Below are 26,865 nucleotides of genomic sequence, written 5' to 3' on the forward strand. Positions count from 1 at the left end.
ATCCTAAGGATAGGCCGATGATATTCTAAAGAAAGCTGCCTTGGCAGACAGCTGAGGAAGGCTCCCACGGCATAACGCATCCTTGTTCTACACTATGGCATAAAAAATCTTCACTGTGCATCACTGGTGAGTGCTGGGTATCCTCTTTCTTCTACCTGTAACTTTACCCTACCTCGTGCATTACCGCGTATTCCACAGAAATGCCGATATAACCCTATAATGTTCATATTCTAAAGACTTGTCACTTCTCAAAGTGAACTCCTCCTGACTCTGGGCACCCCAAGTGTGCAGCTCAATGTGGAGAGGGAAATAAGTTCATGCCAGACTCTTGTGACTGTGGCTTATCTAGCAAAAGAAGAAGGAATTGTACACGCTTGAGGGTAAATTCACACTTGATAGACTTATTGCAGAAATTGATGGAACCAAAACTCTCTCCCATTCATTTTTATTGGGTTGTTTTAGTGGCAAGCATGTGGGTTTCTGCAAGCTCTATTCGAATGAATGGGACAGTTCGCAGAAATGTTACCAATAAACCTGCCATGAGTTCACATTAGATCGTTGCCCGTTCATGAAAAAATTGACGGGCTCAGCTGACATGCATCTATGTAAGGGCAACCTTATTTATGGAAATTGTAATCTGTTCTATGGATGAATTCACAGTAAATAATGGGCAATTCATTACTTCATCCCTAGAGAGCAGTGCAGAAGAACAATAGAGGGAACAAATGCCACCAGATTTTGGATCATTTTCAGTTCCCTATGAGGTTTCACATTGTTTCAGTTAATAGATGTATTATCTAAGATCATGTGTGACCCTGTCAGACCCTTTACAATGGTGGTGATCCCAGACATTTGTTGGCACCAAGGAATGAGTGAATTCTCGGTAATATTTAGATTAGCACAAGTGTCTGTATCACTCCCAGAGAATTTCATGGGCAGAGATCACAAGCTGTCTGCTCTCAATGTGTACACTGACTAGGAGGTTTGATATGGTGTGACATTCCTGTAAGGGCCAGTGCTGAGTGATATCATATCAGAGGACAATGCTCAGAAGATGCCATCGGACATAGACACTAATGCATATAGACCAATGCCTGGGGGAAAAAAGTGTCAACTATCCGAGGCCTGAATGGATAAAAATAGCACGCCATGGATAGTATTAACCAAGCTTTGCATGGACGAGCACATGCTATTCTCTTAACTCATTGTGATCCCCTTATAATTGGCAATACATCAAAAAGTTTAGTATAATTGTAATTGCACAGTTATCATGTTAATGGCCTAAACTGCCTGTCTTTAATGTAATCCTATGTGCTCTGTTCTAAGCAGGCAGGGCTTTGTGCGTACTCTGTCCTGGCACAGGGATTAAAATAACTTTGAACTAAATCTCAGATAATTTCTAACAAACTGTTGCAATTAATATCATGGCATTATTTTGGGATCAATGAAAGGATTCACTCTCGCTCGCTTTCAATTATTTTATTTTTAGAAAATTACCCAAAACTCTTAATAAAGTGGTTCACGTTACAGATTAGCAAAGGCCCTTTGTATTTCGGAGCATTATAATTTAGATGTCTTCAAAGGCTCCTGTTGGTTTATGTGTAGCCTAGTTAAAATTAAGTGAATATTTTGGTGCACATTAGATCGTGAACACAAAAATAAGCATACACATTTTCTAAAGGTCAATATTTATTCTGGGTTTGTGCATATAATTATGAAGATATTGGGATACTAGACTCGCCTGTATTCTATCATTTTTTGGTTCTGGTTTTGTATATTGTTTTGTTACATGTAGAATTTGGGGGGAAATTTCTTAGCAGTCAAGCAGATCACTTTTTTCATTTTGTGAAAATGCCTCTGAAAAATGAAAGCTGGAATCTTGTTGCTATAGGAAACTGCTTCGCTAATCGTTTGCACAAGGATTTAGAAATCTTGCCCAAAGTTTTATATTCAGTTTCAAAAACAAAACAGAAAAATAACAGAAAAGTCCAATATCCAATATTTTTTTTCTTTAACCCCCCCCCCCCCTCCCTCTTTGTCAATTTTTCATTTTCGCACTTTTGTTTTTTCCTCCTTACCTTTTAAAAGTCACAACCCTTTAAATTTTGCACCTAAAAATCCATATGATGGCTTATTGGCTTATCGCGCCACCAATTCTACTTATTGGCTTATTGCGCCACCAATTCTACATTTGCAATTACATCAGTCATTTTACCCACAAATCTACAGTGAAATAGAAAAAAATACCATTGTGTGACAAAATGGAAGAAAAAACAAAATTTTGTAACTTTTGGGGGCTTCTGTTTCTACGCAGTAAATTTTTCAGTAAAAATGACACCTTATCTTTATTCTGTAGGTCCATATGATTAAAATGATACCCTACTTATATAGGTTTGATTTTGTTGTACTTCTGAAAAAAATCTGAACTACATGCAGGAAAATGTATACGTTTAAAATTGCATATTCTGAACCCTATAACTTTTTATTTTTTCATGTACAGGGCGGTATTAGAAAAAAATTTTTGCTCCGTGATCTGAAGTTTTTATCAGTACCATTTTTGTTTGGATCAGACTTTTTGATTGCTATTTATTCATTTTTTATGGTATAAAAAGTGACCAAAAATACCCTATTTTGGACTTTGGAATTTTTTGAGCATACGCCATTGACCATGTGGTTTAATTAACTATATATTTATATAGTTCGGACATTTACGCACGTGGCGATACCACATATGTTTATATTTATTTTTATTTACACAGTTTTCTTTATGGGAAAAGGTGGGTTGGTGATTCAACATTTAATAGGGAAGGGGTTAAAGGGGTACTCCAGGGCTAAGACATCTTATCCCCTATCGCAGGGGTCCTTTGGATAGAAGATAAGATGTCTTAGCGCCGGAGTACCCCTTTAAATCATCTTTATTAACTTTTTTTTTCTCACTTTCTTTTGCAATGTTATAGCCCCCATAGGAGACTATAACATGCAGTACATTGATTTATTACACTGATCACTGCCATTGCAATGCAATGGCAAGGATCAGTGTTATCGGCGGTTGATTGCTCAAGCCTGGATTTCAGGCTTGGAGCAATCAATCGCCGATCGGACGCGCAGGAGGCTGGAAGGCACCCTCCTGTTGCATTATAGCCGATTTTACCGCAATGATCCGGATCAGACCGACTGAGCTGCCGGGAAGCTTTTACTTTCACTTTAGATGCGACAATCAACTTTGATCGGCGTATCTAAAGAGTTAATGCCGGACATCAGCCTGCTGAGCGTGCGTCATACCTCAGGAGCCGCTTATGGACATTTATAAACATCCATATGTGGCAAGGGGTTAATGGGGTTGTTCAGGATGACAGGTGTGGTGCTATTTTTGCAAGAAAGAAGCAGCGCTTTTGCTGCTTCTTTCTTGCAAAAATAGCAACACACCTGTGCACAGGTTGTGTGTTGTACTGCAACAGTAAGTTTCAAAACACTTTTTAGGTTGCAAAGAACTGAAAATTGTCATTTGTTGTGTTTGCAGCATATTTACTGAAATCAAAAGCTATTTCAATCAAACTTTAACAGCATTTTAACTTTTTGAACATTTTAGCAGGTCATGTTACATTTTAACATAGGAACCCTTATTTTATAGCAGCTTCAAAAGTCTTGCATCCATTGAACTTGTGAGTTTTTGGACATTTTCTGTTTGAATTTCTTTGCAAGATGTCAGAATAGCTTCCCAGAGCTGCTGTTTGGATGTAAACTGCCTCCCACCCTCATAGATCTTTTGCTTGAGGATGCTCCAAAGGTTCTCAATAGGATTGAGTTCAAGGGAGGATGGAGGCCACACCATGACTTTCTCTCCTTTTACCCCATAGCAGCCATTGATGCAGAGGTATTCTTTGCAGCATGAGATGGCGCATTGTCATGCATGAAGATGATTTTATTATGGAAAGCATAGTTCTTCCTTCTGTACAAGGGAAGAAAGTGGTCAGTCAGAAACTCCACATACTTTGCGGAGGTCATCTTTATACCTTTGGGGAACCTAAAGGGGCGACCAGCTTTTTTTCCATGATTCCGGCCCAAAACATGACTCCACCACCACCTTCCTGATGTCGCAGCCTCGTTGGAACAGGGTGGCCGTCCACCAACCATCCACTACTCCATGCATCTGGACCATGCAGGGTTGCACGGCACTCATCAGTGAACAGTACTGTTTATAAGTTAGTCTTCATTTTTTTTTCTGCTTGTGAGCATTGGTTATTGGTGGCCGAATAGAAGGTTTATGCACAGTTGCAAGATCCTGGAGGACTCTACACCTTGATGTCTGTGGGACTCCAGAGGCACTAGCAGCTTCAAATATCTGTTTGCTGCTATGTAATGGTATTTTAGCAGCTGTTCTCTTGATCCGATGCATGCATCTGGCAGAAATCTTCCTCCATGTGCCTTTATCTGCACAAACTTGTCTGTGCTCTGAATTAGCCACAAATCTCTTAATAGTGCGATGATCACTCTTAAGTTTTCATGAAATATCTAATGTTTTCATACCTCGTCCAAGGCATTGAACTATTTCACTCTTTTCGGGAACAGAGAGATCCTTTTCTTCCCCATATTGCTTGAAAATGGTGCCTGCTTAAAGGGGTACTCCGGTGAAAAACACTTTTTTTTTTTTTTTTCTAAATCAACTGGTGCCAGAAAGTTGAACAGATTTGTAATTTACTTCTATTTAAAAATCTTAATTCTTCCAATACTTATCAGCTGCTTTATGCTACACAGGAATTTATTTTCTGTCTGACCACAGTGCTCTCTGCTGACACCTCTGCCTATTTTAGGAACTGTCCAGGAACTGCAGGAGAAAATCCCCATAACAAACCTCTCCTGCTCTCGACAGTTCCTAAAATAGACAGAGGTGTCAGAAGAGAGCACTGGGGTCAGACAGAAAGGACATTCCTGTGTATTATACAGCAGCTAAGTACTGGAAGATGAAGATTTTTTAATAGAAGCAATTTACAAATCTGTATAACTTTCTGGCATCAGTTGATTTAAAATAAATTGTTGTCCACCGGAGTACCCCTTTAATAATGTGGAACACCCACCTTTAGTAGTTTTTCCATTGGGCTCACCTGGAAATCTAATTATCACGGGTGTCCGAGATTGTTTTTAATGATCAAAAGAGCCCTGAGACACAATGCCATCCATGAGTTAAACTGAAAAACAAAATATTTAATCTTTGTGACACTTAAATAGAATTTGCATAATAATTTGGAACAGGGTGTATATAGGTAAAGGAGTTTTATGGAATTTTTCAGCAAAGAAGTACAAGCTAGAACCAGAGTTAAAAGAAAAATGCTATCTGCATGTACGGCATGTGACCTCTGATTGGCCCAGTGATTGGCTACAGTGTCACATGAACAATGTATGTAATGTTGCAGAAGCAGGCCCATGGGGGCACCAGAGCAATAATAGTGCTGGAGCAGTGGTGAATTTAGGGGTGAATAATGTTCTTTTTTTAATGATCGTTCTATTCTGTGCTAAATATTTTAAAGAATTCATAGAGCAATTTTATAAAAGAAAATTTACTTTTTCAAATCCATCTGTGATTCTGGCCAAAGACCTTCAATAACCATCAGCCCAACATTAAAGGAGACATCGGGCAAAAATAAACGTATTCCCTATCCACAGGAAAGGGGATAAGTAGCTAATCAAGGGGGGGCGAGTGCGGGATCCCCACAATTACCGGGACCTTACATTCAGTGAGGAGTGCGTGCTGCCGAAAAGACGAGAATACAGCTCTCGAGCAACATCAGCGCCCCCATACAAATGAATGGAGCGGTTGCTGTCTACCATTAGATGACACATGCTCCTTACTGAGAGCTCCGGGGTCCAGTACTGGAAATCGTGGGTGTCCCAGCGGTCGGATCACCAGCGATCAGCTACTTGTCCCCTAACCTGTGGATAGGATATAAGTTAATTTTTGCTGGAGTATTCCTTTAACAACATTGAAAACCATTTGGCTGGTTATCTCTCCTGACCTACCCATACACATGAACATTTGACATTGCTAAACATTCATGTGTTATCTTTGGGAAGGGGTAAGCCGCAGCCAGCAGTTTAGAGCAACAGGGTCCAGCAGTTAAAATCCAACATGTCCAACCCTTCTCTCCACTGATATGTCTGTGTTACGCCGAGCGCTCCGGGTCCCTGCTCCTCCCCGGAGCGCTCGCGGCGTTCTCCTCTCTGCAGCTCCCCGGTCAGACCCACTGACCGGGAGCGCTGCACTGACACTGCCGGCGGGGATGCGATCCGCATAGCGGGACGCGCCTGCTCGCGGATCGCATCCCAATCTACTTACCTGTCCCTGTCCCCGGCTGTCACGTCCTGGCGCGTGCGGCTCCGCTCTCTAGGGCGCGCGCGCGCCCCAGCTCTCTAAGATTTAAAGGGCCAGTGCACCGCTAATTGGTGCCTCCCCCAATCAGTGTATTAGCTCACCTGCTCCAGGCCTATATTACCTCACTTCCTCTTCCCTGCATTGCCGGATCTTGTTGCCTTGTGCCTAGTGAAAGCGTTTCTGTGATTGCCTTACCAGTGTTACCAGACCTTCTGCCGTTACCCTTGACTACGAACCTTGCCACCTGCATTGATCTATTGCTGCGTCTGACCTCGCCTCTGTCTAGTCCTCCTGTCCCACGCCACTCTCAGCAGTCAGCGAGGTTGAGCCGTTACCGGTGGATACGACCTGGTTGCTACCGCTGCAGCAAGACCATCCCGCTTTGCGGCGGGCTCTGGTGAATACCAGTAGCAACTTAGAACCGGTCCACCGGTACGGTCCACGCCAATCCCTCTCTGACACAGAGGATCCACCTCCAGCCTGCCGAATCGTAACAGTCTGTAAATAGTTGGGAGGCTGCTATACACTTTAGAGAGTTTACTGAATCCGCTATAGGTAGCAGGTCCAGTCAACTTTAGCCTAAAGTATGTGCACCTTTTCAATTGGTAGATTATCTTTTAGTGGAACCTACATACTGATTGCAATGAAGTTTCAAAGAATAGAAAATAAGCATGGTGCCATTTTCCTCACATAGGTCCATGCTTCTCCATGGGCTGTGTCTGGCATTGCAGCTCTGCCCCATATACTTGAATAGTGTTATATGTGGCATAACAGATGATGAACATGGTGATTAGATTAAGTATAATGACACAAGCACAAATACTGTGGTTCACATTAGACCTGACCATCCTTCCATGACTACAGGTTGAGCTAATCAGTGACAGAGAGAGGAGATGTCACCGGTGAGTGTTTAGTCTGGAATCCACATCTCAGTTCTGAATGAGTTATCTTTTGACATTTCTAATTACAATACCGGTTTATGTTTAGTTGTTGCTATTATTATCCTACTGCAATTAGTATACACATAATGGACTTGTAATACACGGCTACAACAAGGAAAACCAGTCTCCTTAAACATGGCTATGCCTTGGTTTCTCCTTCCCTCTGATGACTATCTTTAGTCTTATCATCCTGGATGATACAAATCGAATGAGCTGCAGTAGGAGAGTAGAGTTCTTTATTTAAAAATGCCTCAAGAATTTGTTAACAGGCCTGTGTAACGATTAGACCTGTGGGATCTGATATCTGTAGTGCTCAGATGGGGCCATGTAGCAAGGCCAGAGTGTTGTTGCTGGAGGGCGATGGTGAATAATTGAAACTGGGCAGAGAGACTTGAGAGGTGGTGAGGGCTAAGTGCACCTTCAACCTTGGGAGAGGGGGGGGGGGTCTGGGACATCTGAAAAGACTGTGAGAGACATCAGCACTGAATGGGAAGCCATGGTAATTGTGTGAGACGTCAGCCCTAGGGGGTTGTTGGGGATTTCAGCCTGGGAAGGACTATTGGCCAATGCATAAGTGAATGAATGGGAGTACAGAAGGGTTAACATAGGACCGTGTGTGGGGACTGACCCTTCACCTGTTAACCAGTAAAGTTATTGTATTGTGCAAGTGATATGGTTGATAGATGTGTATCTGAGTCAAGTTGCAGAGGTCTATGTGAAAGCAACACTGGTCTGAGGTTGTTGTGGAGTTAATGTCGACTTAATTAAATGTTCGTTAATTTGCAAGGATACTAGTTCCACCTAGAGTGTATTGCAACCAGTTTGCTCACTAAACCTTTTAATGAGAACTGTAACCATAAAGTATTCTGTGCCAATGTTGAGTAAAGAAAATAAAGTCTTATGGTCAATGACTGTTAGTTTAATATGGTGACCTATCTTTACCTTTGAATTGAGCATTTTTTTTTTTACTCTCTAGTCTACTACTTTTGTTTCTGTCATTTCCTCCTTCTCTAAATATACTTAGCCCCTCAATGCCTCATAGTAATGTTGTGTTTTCATATGCAGTGTTGTCAGTCTTTAACCCATTCCCGCCAGATGATGTACCAGTACCTCACGACATGGTGGGCCTTAACACCCATGACATATTGGCCATGCAATCGGCGATGATAGCTGGTTATCAAACACAACCGCACTCCTGCCACTTCTGCCAAGACAGCAGTAAGTGTCATTCTCAGCAGTTTAACCCTGTAAATGCAGTGGGCAATAGCAATAGCTGCATCTACAGGGTTGACAGGAGGAGGGGGCTTCCACTGTTACCCATCGGCAAACCTGCAATGCAATCCTGTAGTTTCAGTAGTTGCCAAAAAAACATGAAAATAAATAGCTGATTTTGGCCACCTTGCCTCCAAAAAGTGGAAGCGCACATATAACTCACTTGGCCAAAAAATAAACAAATTTTGCCTTTCAGAATATGGCAACAAAAAAGTCTGTTTTTATTGTGTATCTATTGAGCAAAAGGAGAAAAAAACATTTAAAAAAACTTAATAAATTACCACCGTAATTTTTCTAACCCACAGAATAGAGATAACATTTCATTCATACTACATGGTAAACACCTTTAAAATTAAAGAGGTGCTCCAGTGCAGGCGCCGGGGCTCGTGATGTCATGGCCACTTCCCCTCGATGCAAGTCTATGGGAGGAGGCATGACGGCAGCCAAGCCCCCTCCCTTAAACTTGCATTGAGGGGGCGTGGCATCACGAGGAGCATGGCAGTGAAGTCACGAGCCCTGGCAACTGCAGTCAGCGTTCGGAACAAAATGTTCCGAATGCTGAGGCAGTGGAGTTCCCCTTTAATAAAAAAAAATGGCAAAATTACAATCCCCCAAAAATGTAATGAAAAAGTCCTCATACAACTTTAATAAGCAAAATATATAGAATATGGTGGCACAAGAAGAGTTATTTATTTATTCTGCACTAAAAATGGCGCTCCTTCCTATCTGAGCCCTGGTGTGTACGAAAACCGCAGTTTATGGTCAACTATGGGGTATTTGTGAAAATGAGGGGGAAAAAAAGCTGAAACTACATATTTAAAAAAATATATATTTTTTCTTTTTTTTCTAGCTAGTTCTTATAAAGTCTATGGAACAGCTGAGGGGGATGCCAAAAGCTCACTAAGTTTCCTGAGGAGTGTAGTTTTTAGGTTTTCTGGGGAGGTGTTTTTTTATATTTTGGTACCTCAAATATTCCCTGCTGCTTTTCTGTATTTCATGTGAATCACTTAAATGGTTAACAAAGTTAACAAATTATTCGTGGGGTGCAATTTAAAAAAAAAAAAAAGGGAATCTCAAATCCAAAAATGTTGGATGGAAATGTTTATCAAAATTAAAGAACAAAACTAAAATGCTTCTAAACTTCATCTATGTCCGGGACTTATTGTAAATTAAAATGATGAACTAATTCATGTGGCATGACTATCTTTCCTACAAACAAGAAATTTCTAATTTCAAAAAATAAAATGTGTTGCTGAAAATGTCATATAAAGTACAGAATCAATGAGATATGTTAAAGCATAATTGATAATAATGAAATATCTTTTTTCTTTTAGTGGACGGCTGTATACATAGAGCTTCGGGGCCATTATTGAGCGCTGAATGTCGCACACTAGGAGGCTGTCCCACCGGTCAAGCGAAAATCACTTGTGGGTATGAACTGCCAGCGAAATGTAAGTCACCTGAATTTCTTCATAAACCATGCCAATTTATGACTGCATTGCTAAATATAATGGTCTTTTTTATATGGCACATTACAACTAGTTCAGCTCATAGCTACTCAATTACTTCCACAAATTGAAAAGGCAGCAAGCGTGCGATGCGAGCATTAACTGGGACACTAAAGTTAGGGGCTCGGCTAAAGGATTCACCTCTTTATGAATACTTCCAGACAAGTATCGCACATAGGTTACATGTGGATCACCTAGAAAGAATTCCTGCCTTGATTTGGTCGTCTCTAATATAATGAATATATTGATATGCTGTGAATTATTAATCCTAATGTATCTTACTTATATAGTAACTTTTATGTTGGCGTTCAGTGGAATACTCTTCTAAAGTCTTAAAGCGGTATCCCGCTGCTATGACTTTATCAATACATTTGCCCATTGTGTAAAGTTGTTTAACTCTCTAATATGCTTGCTGTGTCAATAATGCATATTATTTCTGTTATACTTACTGTTCCTATGTGCAGGAAGTAGTGTAGTTTTTTGGTGCTTTGTGACTGCTGACAACGTTTGCGGTCATGTTGTTGTCAGCCCGCCCTGCAGTGTCGGCGTTGACGTCCGCATTTCCCTCCTCCCGTGTCCTTAGTCAAGCCAGCCCACTTCTTGAATATTCATTCTTTGAAATTGTGTGGGAATTATGTTTTTCACTTTCTTTGCCGCCCCTTGTGTGAGCGTCCTAGCCTGGTCCAATCGTCCTTTGCGCCAGGGGCATGCGTCATGTATATTTTAAGAGTCGTCTTCGGCGCGTAGTGCGCATGTCTGGTCATTTTGTGAATCGCGTTCTCAGCACTACGCCTACACCGTAGTGCAAACGTCGGCTACGTCAGTAGCGTAGCCCTGCGCATGCGCAGTAGTTCTTACAGATAAGGGCTTATGTTAGTAGCGTAGCCCTGAGCTGTAACGACAACTGCGCATGCGCAGGGCTACGCTACGAATGTAAGCCTTGAACTGGAAGGAGAACTGCGCATGCGCATGGCTACGCTATTAACGTATGCTACGTTAGCACTACGCTGGCAGCGTAGGGATGCGCAGGCGCACATTTCTCTACCGAACGATGGAACATAATGGGCGTGGAAAGAAAAAACAAGGGGCGGAAACTAGGACGCCTATGGGCGGAAATAAAAAAAAAAGGGGCATGCATATAGGCGTAAACAAAAAAAAGGATGGGCGGAATAACAAGGAAAAATAGGTGGCACCAGGCCGCAAAGTATTAGGGGAATGGTAGTTTTCACGGCCCGAACAACAGGAAATAAGCAACAATAATAAGCAAGACAGAACGCCAAGTCAGGGAACGACAAGGCTAATGGATACGGCGCATACAGTACAGGGGTGTTATGTGAAGTCATCAAGTAAGAGGTAAAAGGTTGGTGAAATAATCCAAAGGATAGGGGATAAGATGTCAGATAGCCGGGGTCCTGCTGCTGGGGACCCTCGCAATATAGCATGCAGGACCCACCTGTAACTGCTTCCGGAAGTGCTGGAGAATCTCAGGCTAATGACTCCCTACCACGGACACGGAAGATCGTGACGTCACAACTCTGCCCCCTCAATGCAAGGCTATGGGAGGGGGCGTGACAGCAATCACGCCCCCTCCCATAGACTTGCATTGAGGGGGTGGGGCGGGCCATCATATGGGGGTGGAGTCGTGACATCACAATCTTCCATCCCCGTGGTCGGGAGGCATTAGCCTGAGATCCTCCAGTGCTTCCGGAATCAGTTACAGGTGGATGCTGCTTGCTATATTGTGGGGGTCCCCAGCGGCGGGACCCCGGCGATCTGACATCTTATGCCCTATCCTTTGGAGTACCCCTTTAATATGTGTCTTGAAGCATGTAGAAATGAATGGAAAGGCATATGGTGGGATTGAGAATTTTCAGCTAGGCTGTGGAATATATAAAATAATAATAATAATTAAGAGAGTAAGTAGTACTCAGGGATACAAAAGTGTCAGATTGCGGTTGGGTTGACGGTTCCCCCCCCCCCCCTCCCCGCAATCTCCTGTAGGGGGCCCTGGCTCTCCACCTGAATGGGGCGTGTCCAACCACCACTTGAAGCTGCGGCAGATATGCCCCCTCAATTCAGCTCTATGGGAGAGACCGGATCCCCGTGATCTGACAGTTATTCCCTATTCTTAGGATAGGGGATACGTTTTTGTATCCCGGAGTACAGCTTTAAGGATAGGGGTTATCTTGGGACAAAAAAGTAATTTACCTGATTTTTTTTTCAAATAAATTATTTAGTAAGATTTGCTATCAGAGTAGAGTTATGAAGGTTGCAGCATTCCTGATATGACCGTCAGTCCCAGGGTCGCATAACCTGTGCATGTGTGTTGATCTTGGGGTGCGAACACACAAATTTCCTGGCCACGTTAATCGTATCGGTTGGCATCAAGCCGAAAATGGGATGCCGATGCATACTGTTAACGGAAGCAGCAGACCCCATTCACTTTTATGACCCAAAGGATGTATATGATATAGTTCTTGTAAGAAGGGTAAAGGCTTTATGGAAGATGTCTGATGTGTATTTGAGAGCATCATAAGGGATATCCTCCCAATTCATCTACTAACATTGATCAGGATGCATTTCAGAAGATCAATTTTATGCACCTGCCTAGTTTTCAGAGGTAAGCTTAGATACTGTGTGTCTGTTATAATGATGGAGTGATATATGTTGGTATCTATAGTGGATCTCTTTTCTTAAAGGACACTGGAATTGAATTTACATCTCAACTGAAAAGCATAGAAGAGGCTGCAGCTTTACAAGGATCCCTCTACATACGCTATAGCAGTGTCCCCCAACCAGGGTGCTTTCAGCTGTTGCACAATTAAAATTTCCAGCATACCCGCACAGCTAAAGGCTGTCCTGACATGCTGGGAGTTGTAGTTTCCCAACAGCTGTAGGCCCCCTGGTTGGGAAACAATGCCCTATAGAGATAAGCAAGGCTAAGTATGCATGCCCACCTTGGCAGATTTACTCAGGTGGACAGAGTAAAGCTACTGAAAAGAAACAGCAGGTGGCGCCATACTTTATTCTTTGAATATCTGGTGATATGAGCATTAAAATAAATAAATAAATAAGTGTAAGGGTAGGGTCACACACATCCTATCTGCAGCGTATACAGAGCAACTGCAGAACGAGCTCCCTGTTACGGCTGGGTAGCTTTGTATGTCAGCTCATGGGAAATCCGCCGCTATGAGTGGACACACAGAGCTACAGGGCGCTCGCTCTTCTGTCAAATACACTGTGGATGCGCTGTATATGACCCTACCCTAAATATGAAAAATGTTTATCAATCAGAGCAGGATTTAAAGAGGTTATCCAGAATTAGAAAAACAGAGTTGATTTCTTCATACAACAGCACCACAACTGTTCTCAGGTTGTGTGTGGTATTGCAGCTTTGCAATGGAGCCCAGTTGTAATACCATATAAAATCTGAAAACAGGTGTAGTGCTGTTTTTGGAAGAAATTGACTCCGTGTTTCTGTTCCTGGATTACCCTTTTAACTATAAATAATATTCTTCATAGGACATCTTCTCTAAGTGAAACTCTGAATTTTCAGGTATTTCTGATGCTTTGCTTTTATTCTTCCTTTGAACAATTAGTAATCTCAGCAGGAGTCATAGTCATGTTGGAAATATTTTTTCCATCCTGTAAATGATAATCGCCCACCTCGCTACTATTTTCGATAAATAATGGCATTCAGCGCACTATTCACATGATAATGTTTGACTGCCTTGAAAGCAGTTGTTAAAAAAAATCGCATTTTTCTCTTTTTATTCATGCAGATTTGTGGATAGTGAATACTCGTATGCCCAGAGAGATCAAAGTGATATATTGTGTTTTCAGCTGCTGTGCAGAGGCTGATTGGCAATTACTGTGAAGGCATCTGTCACATGTTACCGCACAGTAACAGCTCGCACAATTCAATGCTGGAATTTATTCGCCGCTCTAAAGTGGACTTATCGGAATTTTGCTTTCACAATTGAATAGTCTTATGGAAAAGCATCTCTTAAATCCAAAAGACGGACGTTCTTGGGTAGCACATGGGGGACATGTGTAATCATTAAAGATTGCGGTAATATGATGCATTTGTTTTGTGCCTTTTAAGTATCACAGACGTGTCAGGGAAAGGTCATATCGGTTACATGTGCGGCTTATCAAAGGGTACATATCGGAATTTTGTGTTTAACAAGCAGGGGTGCAGAGTGCAAACGGCTGCGGATCCGTCGAGACATTTTTTTTTGTTCACTTCTCGACACTGAAATAGAATGAAGGAAGAAATAAAAAATTAGGAAATTTACTTTGTTAGATATATATATATATTAAAATTACTTAAGCCTAAATGAGAATAGTTGAGTGGTTATCAAACATTTTGATTATTAGATGGTCATTAAAGGGGTACTCCGGCACTTAGACATCTTATCCCCTATCCGAAGGATAGGAGATAAGATGCCTGATCGCAGGGGTCCCGCCGCTGGGGACCCCCGTGATCTTGCACGCAGCACCCCAGTTAAAATCAGTCCCCAGAGCATGTTCACTTCGGGTCTGATTACCGGCGACCATGGTCGCTGGTAATCAGACCCGGAGTGAGCATGCTCCGGGGACTGATTTTAACAGGGGTGCTGCGTGCAAGATCACGGGGGTCCCCAGCGGCGGGACCCCAGCGATCAGGCATCTTAGCGCCGGAGTACCCCTTTAAAACTATATGGACAACAACAAACAAAGAAAACGATTGATAATAAAACATACAACTGGTAAAATACCTGTATAATTAAGGCTTAAAACGTGTATAAATAAATAACAGTTACGATATGTTCACACTGTGGAATGTCCGGCAGATTATTAAAATGCAGGCAGATATTCCGCACATTTTTTTTAATCAGAAGGGGTGTGTACAGCGTTATACACCGCTGGTCCTTACAGGGTGTGCCAAAGCAGCGCTCACCATTATCTGCCTCTGCTTTCTCGTCTGTGCGCATAAAAAAAACTCACTAGCTCAACAATTTGCAAAGAGACTGATGTAAGTGTTGAGAGTATGTGTCCTCCACATGGGAGCAGACCCACTACATCCCCACACGGCTGCACCCCCCCCCCCCCCCACTTCTAATGTGTTGTATAAGAATTATGCAAGGACTACCCTCTCGCCCCCCCCCCCCCCACCCTCTTTGGCAAAGTAATAACAAGTACATTGCTACATTGCTATTATACTGATTAACACTATTTTTTCTTTATAACATACAAGCCACATGTATGTAGGGCCTAGCTATATCTCATTCCAGGAAGCACCCTGGTTGGGAAACACTGCTCTATAGGAAGACTGAGTATGAATGTCCACCACAGCACATGTATTCAGGGGGACACAGTAAACCTATTGCATACAATAACATTATTCCTGACAGGTCACATGACACGTCAATGAATTAATTACTCGTGCTGCTTATCAAGCGATACATATCGGAATTTTGTGTTTAACAAGCAGGAGGTAAATAGTGCAAATGGAGCATGGAAAAAAACATGCAATACATGGGCTGTGCTGCTAAATTGTATGGGAGGTCAATGTATACGGTTTTCTATACAAAATCTTGTTGTGAACGCACCCTTACAGGAATCCTAAAACTGACAAGGAAATCGCTTTACAGAAACTGTGAAAACCTTTTTGTCTGTGGTGCACTCAGATAATTTATATCAGTATATACATAATAACACCCTACAGGAAGCAAATAGCTAAATTGTATACTGTAATATCTAATACACGTAGCTTTTTTAAACTTTAGTTCCCATGACAGCAACATAGGACTTTGGATTATGATTAGAGATATGGTATCTGACTGCTGTGAGTGCTTGGTGCCTGCTTGTTATATATATACAGTATATCTATCTATCTATATACAGTATATCTATATATATGCAGTATATCTATCTATCTATATATATGCAGTATATCTATCTATCTATCTATCTATCTATCTATATACAGTATATCTATATATATGCAGTATATCTATCTATCTATCTATATACAGTATATCTATATATATATGCAGTATATCTATCTATATACAGTATATCTATATATGCAGTATATCTATCTATCTATCTAGAATAGTTATTGTGTAATTTTATGTCTGATACTTGTCTTTGCTTGAACCCCATAATTGTAAGCGCTGCGGAATCTGTAGGTGCTATATAAATAAAATAAATAAATAAATCTATCTATATACAGTATATCTATATATCCATCTATCTATCTATATATATATATATATATATATATATATATACATACAGTGATCCCTCAACTTACAAAGACCTCAACATACAATAGTATCAACATACAATGGTCTTTTCTGGACCATTGTAACTTGAAACCAGACTCAACATACAATGACAATCTGGACAAAGACAGTCCAGATCTGTGAAACTTGTCAATGGCCAAGAGAACCTGACCAATCAGAATGGGCAATTTACTGGTAAAACACCTGTATTACTGAAGTGTATGCACTGACTGATGTCTGGTAGCGCCCCCTACAGTACAGGGAGGTATTACATGTTCTGTACTCTTTACCTGTACCAGGGTTACCTGCTCCTTTGGACACCAGGTGAGGACGGCTCCATGTAACTTTTTTAGGACATTGTGTGTACTGTACAGGACCCTGAAGAAGCTCCTGTCCTCTACATAGACCAGTGTTCCCAAGCAGGGTGCCCCCAGCTGTTGCAAAACTACAACTCCCAGCATGCTGGGAGTTGTAGTTTTGCAACAGCTGGAGGCTCCCTGCTTGGGAAACACATGTCTATGTAGACGACAGGAGCTTCTTTGGGGTCCTATACAGTACATAGACAATGATTTACAGCTCCCAGCAGATCTTTCTTACTTTTTTATGTATTTGCTTTATATATACCGTATTTATCGGGGTATACCATGCACCGGCCTATAACACGCACCCTCATTTTACCAAGGATATTTGGGTAAAAAAAGTTTTTTACCCAAATATCCATGGTAAAATGAGGGTGCGTGTGTGCACGTGTATACCCCGATATACCCCCAGGAAAGGTAGGGGGAGAGAGGCCGTCGCTGCCCGCTTCTCTCCCCCTGCCTTTCCTGGGGTCTAGAGCGCTGCTGTTGGCCCTTTTCACCCCCTGGTTATCGGCGCCGCTGCCCGTTCTGTCCCCCTGACTATCTGTGACGGCGCCGATAGCCAGGGGGAGAGAAGCGGCGCCGACAGCCAGGGGGAGAGAAGGGGCAGCGGCACCCATTGCCAGCGCCGCTGCCCCGTTGCCTCCCCCCATCCCCGGTGGCATAATTACCTGAGTCGGGTCCGCGCTGCAGCAGGCCTCCGTCGTGCGTCCCCAGCGTCGTTGCTATGCACGGCGCGGCGCACTGACGTCATGCGCCGTGCCGTTCAGCGCATAGCAACGACGCCGGGACGCACGCCGGAGGCCTGCAGCAGCGCGGACCCGACTCAGGTAATTATGCCACCGGGGATGGGGGGAGGCAACGGGGCAGCGGCGCCGGCAATGGGTGCCGCTGCCCCTTCTCTCCCCCTGGCTGTCGGTGCCGCTTCTCTCCCCCTGGCTATCGGCGCCGGCAATGGGGCGCCTGCACCGATAGTCAGGGGGACAGAACGGGCAGCGGCGCCGATAACCAGGGGGTGAGAAGGGCCGACAGCAGCGCTCTAGACCCCAGGAAAGGCAGGGGGAGAGAAGCGGGCAGCGACGGCCTCTCTCCCCCTGCCTTTCCTGGGGGTGTATCGGCGTATAACACGCACACAGACTTTAGGCTAAAAATTTTAGCCTAAAAAGTGCGTGTTATATGCCGATAAATACGGTATATATATATATATATATATATATATATATATATATATATATATTAGTTATCTACTTATTTTTCTTTAATTCTCACTTTTTCCTATTTTTGGATGACATTTTGGGTCTTCAGAACCAATTACCTGGTTTCCATAGAGTTCTGGTCTCAACATACAATGGTTTCAACATACAATGGTTGTCCCAGAACCAATTAATATTGTAATTTGAGGGACCACTGTATATATATATATATATATATATATATATATATTTATTTCTATATATGATTTGATGGAAATACTAGCAGGATCTTATCGGACGTACATGAAGAAATAGCTGCGACTGTAAGTACCATCAATTTCTCGTTGATGTTTCCTGTTGATTTATTAACCATAGTAAATCACCCCGTGTGTACTCAGGGTTCATTAACCTTTTATTGATGGGGGAATGTCTTACATTTTTGTTATTTACCGACCTGGGCAAAATATTTTCTGCCTCATTACCGCTGATTGAAAATTTCACGACAATTATGTGCCATGATAGCAATTAAATGTAATTTATCAAGCCTCCAGACTGACATATGATTAATGTAATGTATGATTTGGTTTGATTGCGGTTAACCGGACCAGAAAGAGTCGGCTTTTTACAAACATACATTTTGGGGTTTTTGAACGCAAAATTGCAAAAATATCAACAGTCTTTACAAATCCATACAAAGAACAAATACAATAAAGAGCTAAAATGAAATAAGAAACAATTCAGAAAAGAATTTATATCTGAAAAATACTGATGGCTACTAAACCACCCCCTAGTCAGCCTTACCTAAATTGTTATCAAGGAGTGTAACTTAAAGGAAAACTGTCAGTAAGTTCACCCACTCTAAACCCAATACACTGGGTTATAGTCTTGGTGAACAGGAGTCCATACCGGGGTCACTTGTTGGGTTGCCACCGAGTTTTTGTCCTGTAAAGTCCTGTAATTCATCCCATTAGTTGCGCTCTGCAGGCGTGTCCCCCGCCGGCAGACTTACTTTGAGTCTCGGAGGAAGGTGCCTAAGCCCGCCCCTCTTATTTGCATATGCATTTTCTTCAACTACACGTCCTAATGATGTGGATTCATACACCCCCTGAGCGCTGCGCTCTGTATGCAGAACGCATGTGCTGAAGATTTTATGCAGCTCTCATGTCCTGATCACGTGAGAGCTGTGCGTCCTGGAGAGCACTCTGCCCAGTGTAACTGCGCATGCGGCGGGCCCTCGCTACTCCCGACTTCTGTAGTGAGGGCCCGGAACATGCGCGCTTACACTGTGCACTCTCCGGGAACGCACAGCTCTCACGTCATCAGGACGTGAGAGCTGTGTAAAATCTTCAGCGCATGCACTCTGCATACAGAGCGCAGCGCTCAGGGGCCGTGTGCCTCCATGTCACTAGGACGTGGAGTTGTAGATAATGCATATGCGAATAAGAGGGGTGGGCTCAGGCACCTTCCTCCAAGACCCAATGGATGACTGCCGGCGGGGGACACGTCTGCAGAGCACAACTCTACTGACATCTCTGTCCATGTCAGGAACTGTCCAGAGCAGGAGAAAATGCCCATAGCAAATCTATCCTGCTCTGGACAGTTCCTGACATGGACAGAGGTGTCAGCAGAGAGCACTGTGGTCAGACAGAAATGAAATTCAAAAAGAAAAGAGCTTTCTCTGGAGCATACAGCAGCTGATAAGTACTGGAAGGAATAAGATTTTTTTAACAGAAGTAATTTCCAAATCTGTTTAACTTTCTGGCACCAGTTGATGTAAAATAAAAATGTTTTAGACCGGAGTACCCCTTTAAATAATGACCATAGGTGCAAACAACCAGCAGCTGTACACCTTTGTAAATATAGATTTGGAATATCGATGTCTGAGACAAAGATATAGAAGAATTGTTATGTGAAACAGTGAAGCTTAACAACTTGTTTTTCCATGAACAATGTGAGTGACCGTCTAGAACTGAGGGGAATGTATTTATTGGTATGTGTCAAGAGAAACTGAAACCTTCTCTATCCTCAATTCTCCAGAGTTCCGCATCATTTTGGGTAGAAGGAGAATACAATAGTCTGTTGAAAATAGGCGCAGTGGTGTGAAAAGGCTGGTGGATAGGGTGGTTGCAGTTGTCGAATTGTTTAATTTAGTATTGCTTCTGTGAAAATGTCAGCGGCCTTAATACCTTGAATTTAGATTTATATAACTTTTTTTGCAAATTTAGGAATGGCAAATATCTTTATAAAACTGCAGTACAAGAATTCTTCTGTCTTAAAGGAGTAGTTCTCTTGAAATGCACTGGGACTACTGTACTAGGCATTTCAATAACTTTCCCTAGTAAGTCTTTTGCATGCAACCATAATGGTGCCCATACACCTTAGAATAATGTCTCCCAAACCTGTTGACTGTATGGTGACTTCCCGACTCTTCACTGACAGATGATGTCGGTGAAGAGAAGGGTCAAACTAAGCCAGTGCCTCAGAATCTGGCTGCAGCTTACCCCCTCCTCTCCCCATAGGGAAGACCTGGAGATACCCGAACTCTGTACGTCCAGCTCTCCCACAAAAATGCATGGAAGGGCGAGTCGGCCACAGCTTTGTGCGATACGACTCCATTAATGAGGAGAGTGGGGCACAGTACAGGAGATCATGGGGGTTCCCAGCAGAGAGGGTATCCATTTTTTGATACTATATAACTCCTTTAAGTATAGACATATTTTATTGTCTTTTTTTAAAGCAAAGCACTAGTACAGGTATAAAGTCGAGTCACATGATGCATATGAAATTGCTAAGAGTTTGACCAAACCCTAAACATACCCTATATTGAGATAGGGCAGACTCTTCTTTTTTAATTCTTGCAGTCATTGCATACCACCTTTGCATTGCAAGTAGGCACTGAACTGGCTTGTTGTTGGCAGTAGTGGGAATTCCTAATGCTAGGATCGGTATAGGACTTGCTGTCACCCATTAGTTTATGTTTTCCCATATCTAGACTGAAATTTGTCAATTGCTCATTTATTGGTGGGGTTTATGTCGTCTCCACCCTGTGTACTTTATGCATTCTAATTTACATAATGGTAAATATGTATTACAATTCTATTACACAGTTATGTTGCATTGTTGTTTAATAAAAAAAAAAAAAAAAATGTGCCCACTGCCATGCTATCTGCAGGCAGAACAGAATGTTTTACCTTAAAGGGGTGCTCCGCCCATAGACATCTTATCAACTATCCAAAGGGCATAAGATGTCTGATCGCGGGGGTCCTGCCGCTGGGGACCGTTGTGATCTCGGCTGCAGCACCCCAGACATCCGGTGCATGGAGCAAACTTCGATGACTGGCAATGGAGGGCGGAGGCTCATAACATCACGGCCGTCACGTAGACTTGCATTGAGGGGGCGTGGCCGTAACGTCATGAGTGGGGCGCTGCCGTAACGCCACTAGCCTCTGGCGCTGAACCCGATGCTCTAAACAAACGTCGGGTGCAGCACAGAGATTGCGGGGTTCCTCAGCGGCGGGACCCCCTGCAATGAGACATCTTATCCCCCTTCCTTTTGATAGGAAATAAGATGTCTAGGGGTGGAGTACCCCTTTAAAGGTCCATCTTCCCAAAAATATGCCACTTTTGCCCATGTACTGTGTCTGTTAATGCGGACAGTTAATAATATTAAATAAAACATATTTTGAAGTTTTCAGGATTAGAAAAACATGGCTGCCATCTTGTAAATATGTTATTGTCCAAAGGTTATACTTAGTATTGCAGTACCACAAACAGCCGGTGGACAGGTGGAACACTATAAATATATCAATGCTAGGCCTAGTTGTAACCTTACAGGATCCTACACGAGCTATAAAAGCTTTTACCTTCACACTAGTGATATTTCTTTTTTTGCGGACAGGTCCAGTCAGAGGAAAATAACAAAAGCAGAAATTCCATTTATTCCGGGTTCCACTTTTGTGTTTGTTTTTAAGGCTTCTCAAGAAAAATTAAGTTTGAACAAACACGATTGATTCAGTGACATATTACACGGTGGAATGCTGAGCGCTTCTTTTTGACACTGTGCACTTGTCCTTTGTATTATTGACATTTTAGTTTATGTCATTTTTCAAGCAATGGTTTCCTTTATCTTGCTAAATTCCAGAAATACTTTTCATTTTTCATATTCCCAACAGTAAAACAAAGCCTTGCTGTATAGGACAATAGTAAGGTGTTTTAATGGATGATAGATTTTTTTTTTTCCTGAAAGCCGATAAACTCTACATTTTATAGACTACATTTCTTAAGCAAGGTTATCACTGAACAAATGCGGAGAGAATGGTGCTGGTCACACGGTTCATTTGTATCAATAACTGAAAAAGCAAGTTCAGATAATGGGATCTATTTATCGAAAGGGTTAAACCGGATAGGCAGAAATTGTGCTAAAATTACCTTTAAACCAGAAACCAATCAACACAACTATAACTCCTATAAATGATTGGCCAATATAACATGTAACATCAAAAAAAAAATCTTAAAGGGGTACTCCGGTGAAAACCTTTTTTCTTTTAAATCAACTGGTGGCAGAAAGTTAAACATATTTGTAAATTACTTATATTAAAAATTTTTAAACCTTCCTATACTTATTAGCTGCTGAATACTACAGAGGAAATTCTTTTCTTAATGGAATGCTCTCTGATGACATCACGACCACAGTTCTCTCTGCTGACGTTATTATAATAATAATAACACTCTATTTATTGTCCTTAGTGGGATTTGAACCCAAGCCCCCAGCACTGCACGGCAGCAGTGCTAACCACTGAGCCACCATGCTTCCCTTAGCATACATCTGCTATGCACGGTTGCTAAAATGGACAGAGATGTCAGCAGAGAGCACTGTGCTCGTGATGTCATCAGTGTTCCAAAAAGAAAGGAATTTCCTCTGTAGCATTCAGCAGCTTATAAGTACTGGAAGGATTAAGATGTTTTAATGGAAGTCATTTACAAATATGTTTAACTTTCTGCCACCAGTTGATTTAAAAGAAAAAAGGTTTTCACCGGAGTACCCCTTTAATTAAATTATAAACAATACAATGCAGATAGCCCTCCCATAAAAGGACCCACCCTTAAAAAACACACACCCCAACAAGCAAAAACAGTAGGGGAAGCCCTCCAGAAGTATGAATTAGTACATAAAGTGCAAACTCAAGTTGTGCAAATACCAGCTGTTTCATCAGCATGATTATAATCAAACATACACATCCGAAGTAAATACTGTACCTAATTGCGACATACTGATGTCCTAGGGGGATCCCCTGCCACCTCGACACGTGTTTCGGAATGTGTGTCCGGTCAATCCCTTTCACATGGTCTCCAGGGGATGCGGCCAATTCATACTTCTGGGGACTTTCCCTGCTGTTTTTGCTTGTTGGGTATGTATTTTTTTTAAGGGTGGGTCATTTTATGGGAGGGCTATCTGCATTGTATTGTTTATAATTTAATAAAGATTTTTTTGATGTTACATATATTGGCCAATCATTTAAAGGAGTTTTAGAAATTGTGCTAAATCTATCATGGTGGTGCATGCTGTTCCTTAAAGGGGTAGGCCATTTTTTTTCTTCGGCCTTTGAGCCCATGATGCCAAGTTATAATACTGTGTATTACACTTCTATTACCCCCATGTGTCACTTTGTCCTGTTTTAATGCACAGGACCCACACCTGTAAGTACTGATCGGTTCTCGGCCTTTTGGCTAAGATCAAGTGTAGTATCTGTTCTTATCCGTTCCAGCCAGTGACCCCAAGCGCCGGTATTGGGCTGGTGGGGATAGGTGCTGCATGGAGGGGACAGGTGTACCAGGGCGTTCCGGGGCTGGTTCTAAAGAATCAGCTCGACAGCTGCTCCGATGTTACCTGTTCCTTCCTGGTCTCGCCATGAGGCTGAGAGGGTCTAGAGCCGAGGTACTTTAGTGCCTCGGGGAGTGGTGGCCCCGAGGTGCTGAAACTCACTGGGAGTATTGGCTCACTGAGTGGAAGCACTGGCACCATCATCTCTTCACCTTGTGGCACTCAATTCTTGATTCCCAGCCTTCTTTCTAGGATCAGAGAAATTTTTTATAGATCGGGCGGGATGTCCGGGCAGTATACCTGCACACATTCACTTTTTTATTTCTTTTTGTCTCACTGTGTCACTTTTTACATGTTGTGTGTTCACAGGGTAATGACAGGAGCATCTATTGTCCCTTAGTAGCTTTGGCAAAAAGGGACATTGATCCTGGAACCTTGCAGGTACCTTTTGGTCCGGAGGGGAAGGGTAAGGTTTGTTGGGGGGCCTCTCTCCTGTCGGCATCCTCTATGCATGTTTTTTTAGTGTAACACATTTGCAGTTTTTCTTGCACTTCGGGTGATTCGAGAGCATGTTCCTCGGCTCTTAGAGAAAAAAAAATTTAGTAGAATTTAGTCTCGATTTGCACTGACCTCAAGGAACCACTGTATATTTACTGTAAGTTTATATCAGAGCAAAGGAATCAAAGCAATCTCTGTAGATCCAATCAAAGAGATTTGGGAAAGGTCCTGTAAAGGGTATTGACACTTTGCACAGACATCAATGAATACATGATCACTTTGATTGGATCTTTTGGGAGTGCTGTGATTTCTTTGCTATATTTATTTTTCTGGGCTCCTGATCAAGGTTATGGTTGCTGTCACCCCCTTGGGATTTTGCATCTTTCCATAGGATATATTAATGTTTATATGATATAGTTTCTTCAACATTGTACACAGTCCCTGCTCTCCACATGGTGCCGAGGCAATCACACAGGCCTGCCTCATAGAAAACCAACAGGCAATTTACCAAAATATATAATGTACTGTTTTTTTCTTGAAAGTTTTGTCTTAACTCTATGGCACTGAAAATTTTTGGGTAACCATAATGTCACCAGTAGTCTGACCTTATATAGTAAGCCGAAAATCCCTTGACCTTAGTGGTGCTCAACGAGAATTCCCTTTAGTGGCCAATTAAAAAATACTCCAGGCCCTGACTGGTATTTGAGCCTTGGGCCCCCCACGGCAGATTCTCATTATATTTGTGTAATTGATTTTTGACATTTACAATATTCACACTACCACTTGTGCATAAAATAATTGCAATAAAAAAGCAACAACATGCTCTTTATGTGAAAGGCATATAGAAAACCACTGTCCCTAGGCTCAATGTTTTATCAACAGCTTCATTGTTAAAAATCTGGGCTCATTTCCTGCACTGGATTACGAAATAAGCCTTTTGTTATCAGCCGCTGCTTCTCCACATTCTCTGTTACTGCTGCATGTGGACTCTGTGAAATAAGTCACCCTCTATTCCTTCTGTTCAGAGCGTTTTAGGATGCCGGCCCCATACTGATACATTCTTGTCATATCGCTATTGTCTAAAGTGACACCACATGGACTAATTAGACCCCAGTGCGCACAATGATTTCTGCTGCTCACATCCAGCCCGCAGCTCGCAGTAGAAACCTACGGTAGAATTTGCAGAACTACAGTGTAATTATATTGGCGATTAATTCCGAGACACCTGCAAGTGACACTTATGCGGTTACTTACAATGATGGCTTAGGAAAGAAACAAATTGCTGTGTGATTGTGAGCCTATTAATAGTCATTTTTGTTTGCCTCAAAGACTAATCTATTCCACAGATTGTTCTGGATCATGAAGCTTTATGACAATTATATAGAGAAAAAAACTCGCCAGTTGTTTCAGGTACAAAATGTCCTAAATTATACTGAGTCCTCCTACTTATGCCTGTTATGTAAGACAATCCTTGCTGATAGAAAAAAAATCTTATGGTGCTAGAATATTCTTCATTGCATGGTAAAACTTTGGGAAGCCATATTTGAATAAAACAGGTGGGTCTTGTTAAGAGTTGGCTTTTGTCTTGGAGGTTGTTCGCATTATGCAATGTCATTTTAAAGGAAGGGGCCCTCAGGTTATATGCAGTTTAATAGTGCTGGGATCTTTAGAGAACAGTTATTATCTATAAAGAAACTTAACAGCAATTGTTCAGTTCCTATACAACGCCAACCAACTCCTCTAAAGTGGGCAACACTATTTGTGGCTACTAATCCCCCTGCCTAAAGGCCCTTTATACTGTCCGATTATTGTGTAAAGAAACGTTCCAAGGAAAGCTCATTCCTAATAATCAGCCAGTGTTATAAGGCTAGCGATCAGCCGTCGAATGAGCAAATGCTTATTTGTCAACTAATCGCATCTTTTGTGCAGCCATATAAATTATCGCCCTGTATAAACAGTGACATATTTAATTGGCCGTATGAGCCATCCAGCGATTGTGCCTTATGATTGTTTGAGCCTATTTGATTAGCGAGGTTGGACACTCATTGCCTGCCTCCTGCCAGTTATCTAGAAGGGCCCTAAAATATAAGGGTCATTATATTTGAATTAAGAATTTCCTTTTAAAGGGGTTATCCACCATAAGGTGATTTTAGTACGTACCTACCAAACAGTAATGGACATGCTTAGGAAGGATCTGCGCTTGTCTTGGAGCTAATTAGCTATGTTGTGAGATTACCATAACACTGTGGCTAGCTTTTTGTGAAATGGCTATTTCTTGCTGGGGTTTCCTCCCTCCAACTACAAGTCCAATGATTTCTTGTTTGTAAGTGTGAGGTCACTTTTCTCCCTCTCACACATCAGCCAACCCACCCATTGAAACATACCAGTGCTTCCTTCCATGCAATAAACCAGGGTTTTCTTACCAGGGAACCTTCAGTTGTTGCAAAACTACAATTCCTTGCAGAATGATCTTCATCCCACCTAGCAGTTGCTCCACCCATTGAAGCAGCACTGCAACCTGGGAAAACATGAGATGACATTCATTCTGTATGCTGTTAAAATCAACTTTGGGGCAAACATCACTGAAGAATTGCAAGACCACCATCAAACACAGGTACAGACACTATATTATGA

General features: G+C 42.1%; 1 protein-coding gene and 1 non-coding gene across 2 annotated transcripts in view; both read left to right on the forward strand.

Moving 5' to 3' along the window:
• The window catches only part of MACROD2 (mono-ADP ribosylhydrolase 2), a 2,467,642-nt gene that overhangs the window by 1,012,225 nt on the left and 1,428,552 nt on the right, over window positions 1-26,865 (forward strand). The window contains exon 5 of the mRNA XM_056567894.1: window positions 9,915-10,031. Within this exon, the coding sequence (XP_056423869.1) occupies window positions 9,915-10,031 (117 nt within the window). The remainder of the gene's footprint in view (window positions 1-9,914; window positions 10,032-26,865) is intronic.
• On the forward strand, window positions 23,620-23,804 carry LOC130363307 (U2 spliceosomal RNA). The gene has a single exon (XR_008891786.1). It is a non-coding gene; the product is annotated as a U2 spliceosomal RNA (small nuclear RNA).

The sequence above is a fragment of the Hyla sarda genome, chromosome 3 (assembly GCF_029499605.1).
Source record: "Hyla sarda isolate aHylSar1 chromosome 3, aHylSar1.hap1, whole genome shotgun sequence".
Lineage (NCBI taxonomy): Eukaryota > Metazoa > Chordata > Amphibia > Anura > Hylidae > Hyla > Hyla sarda.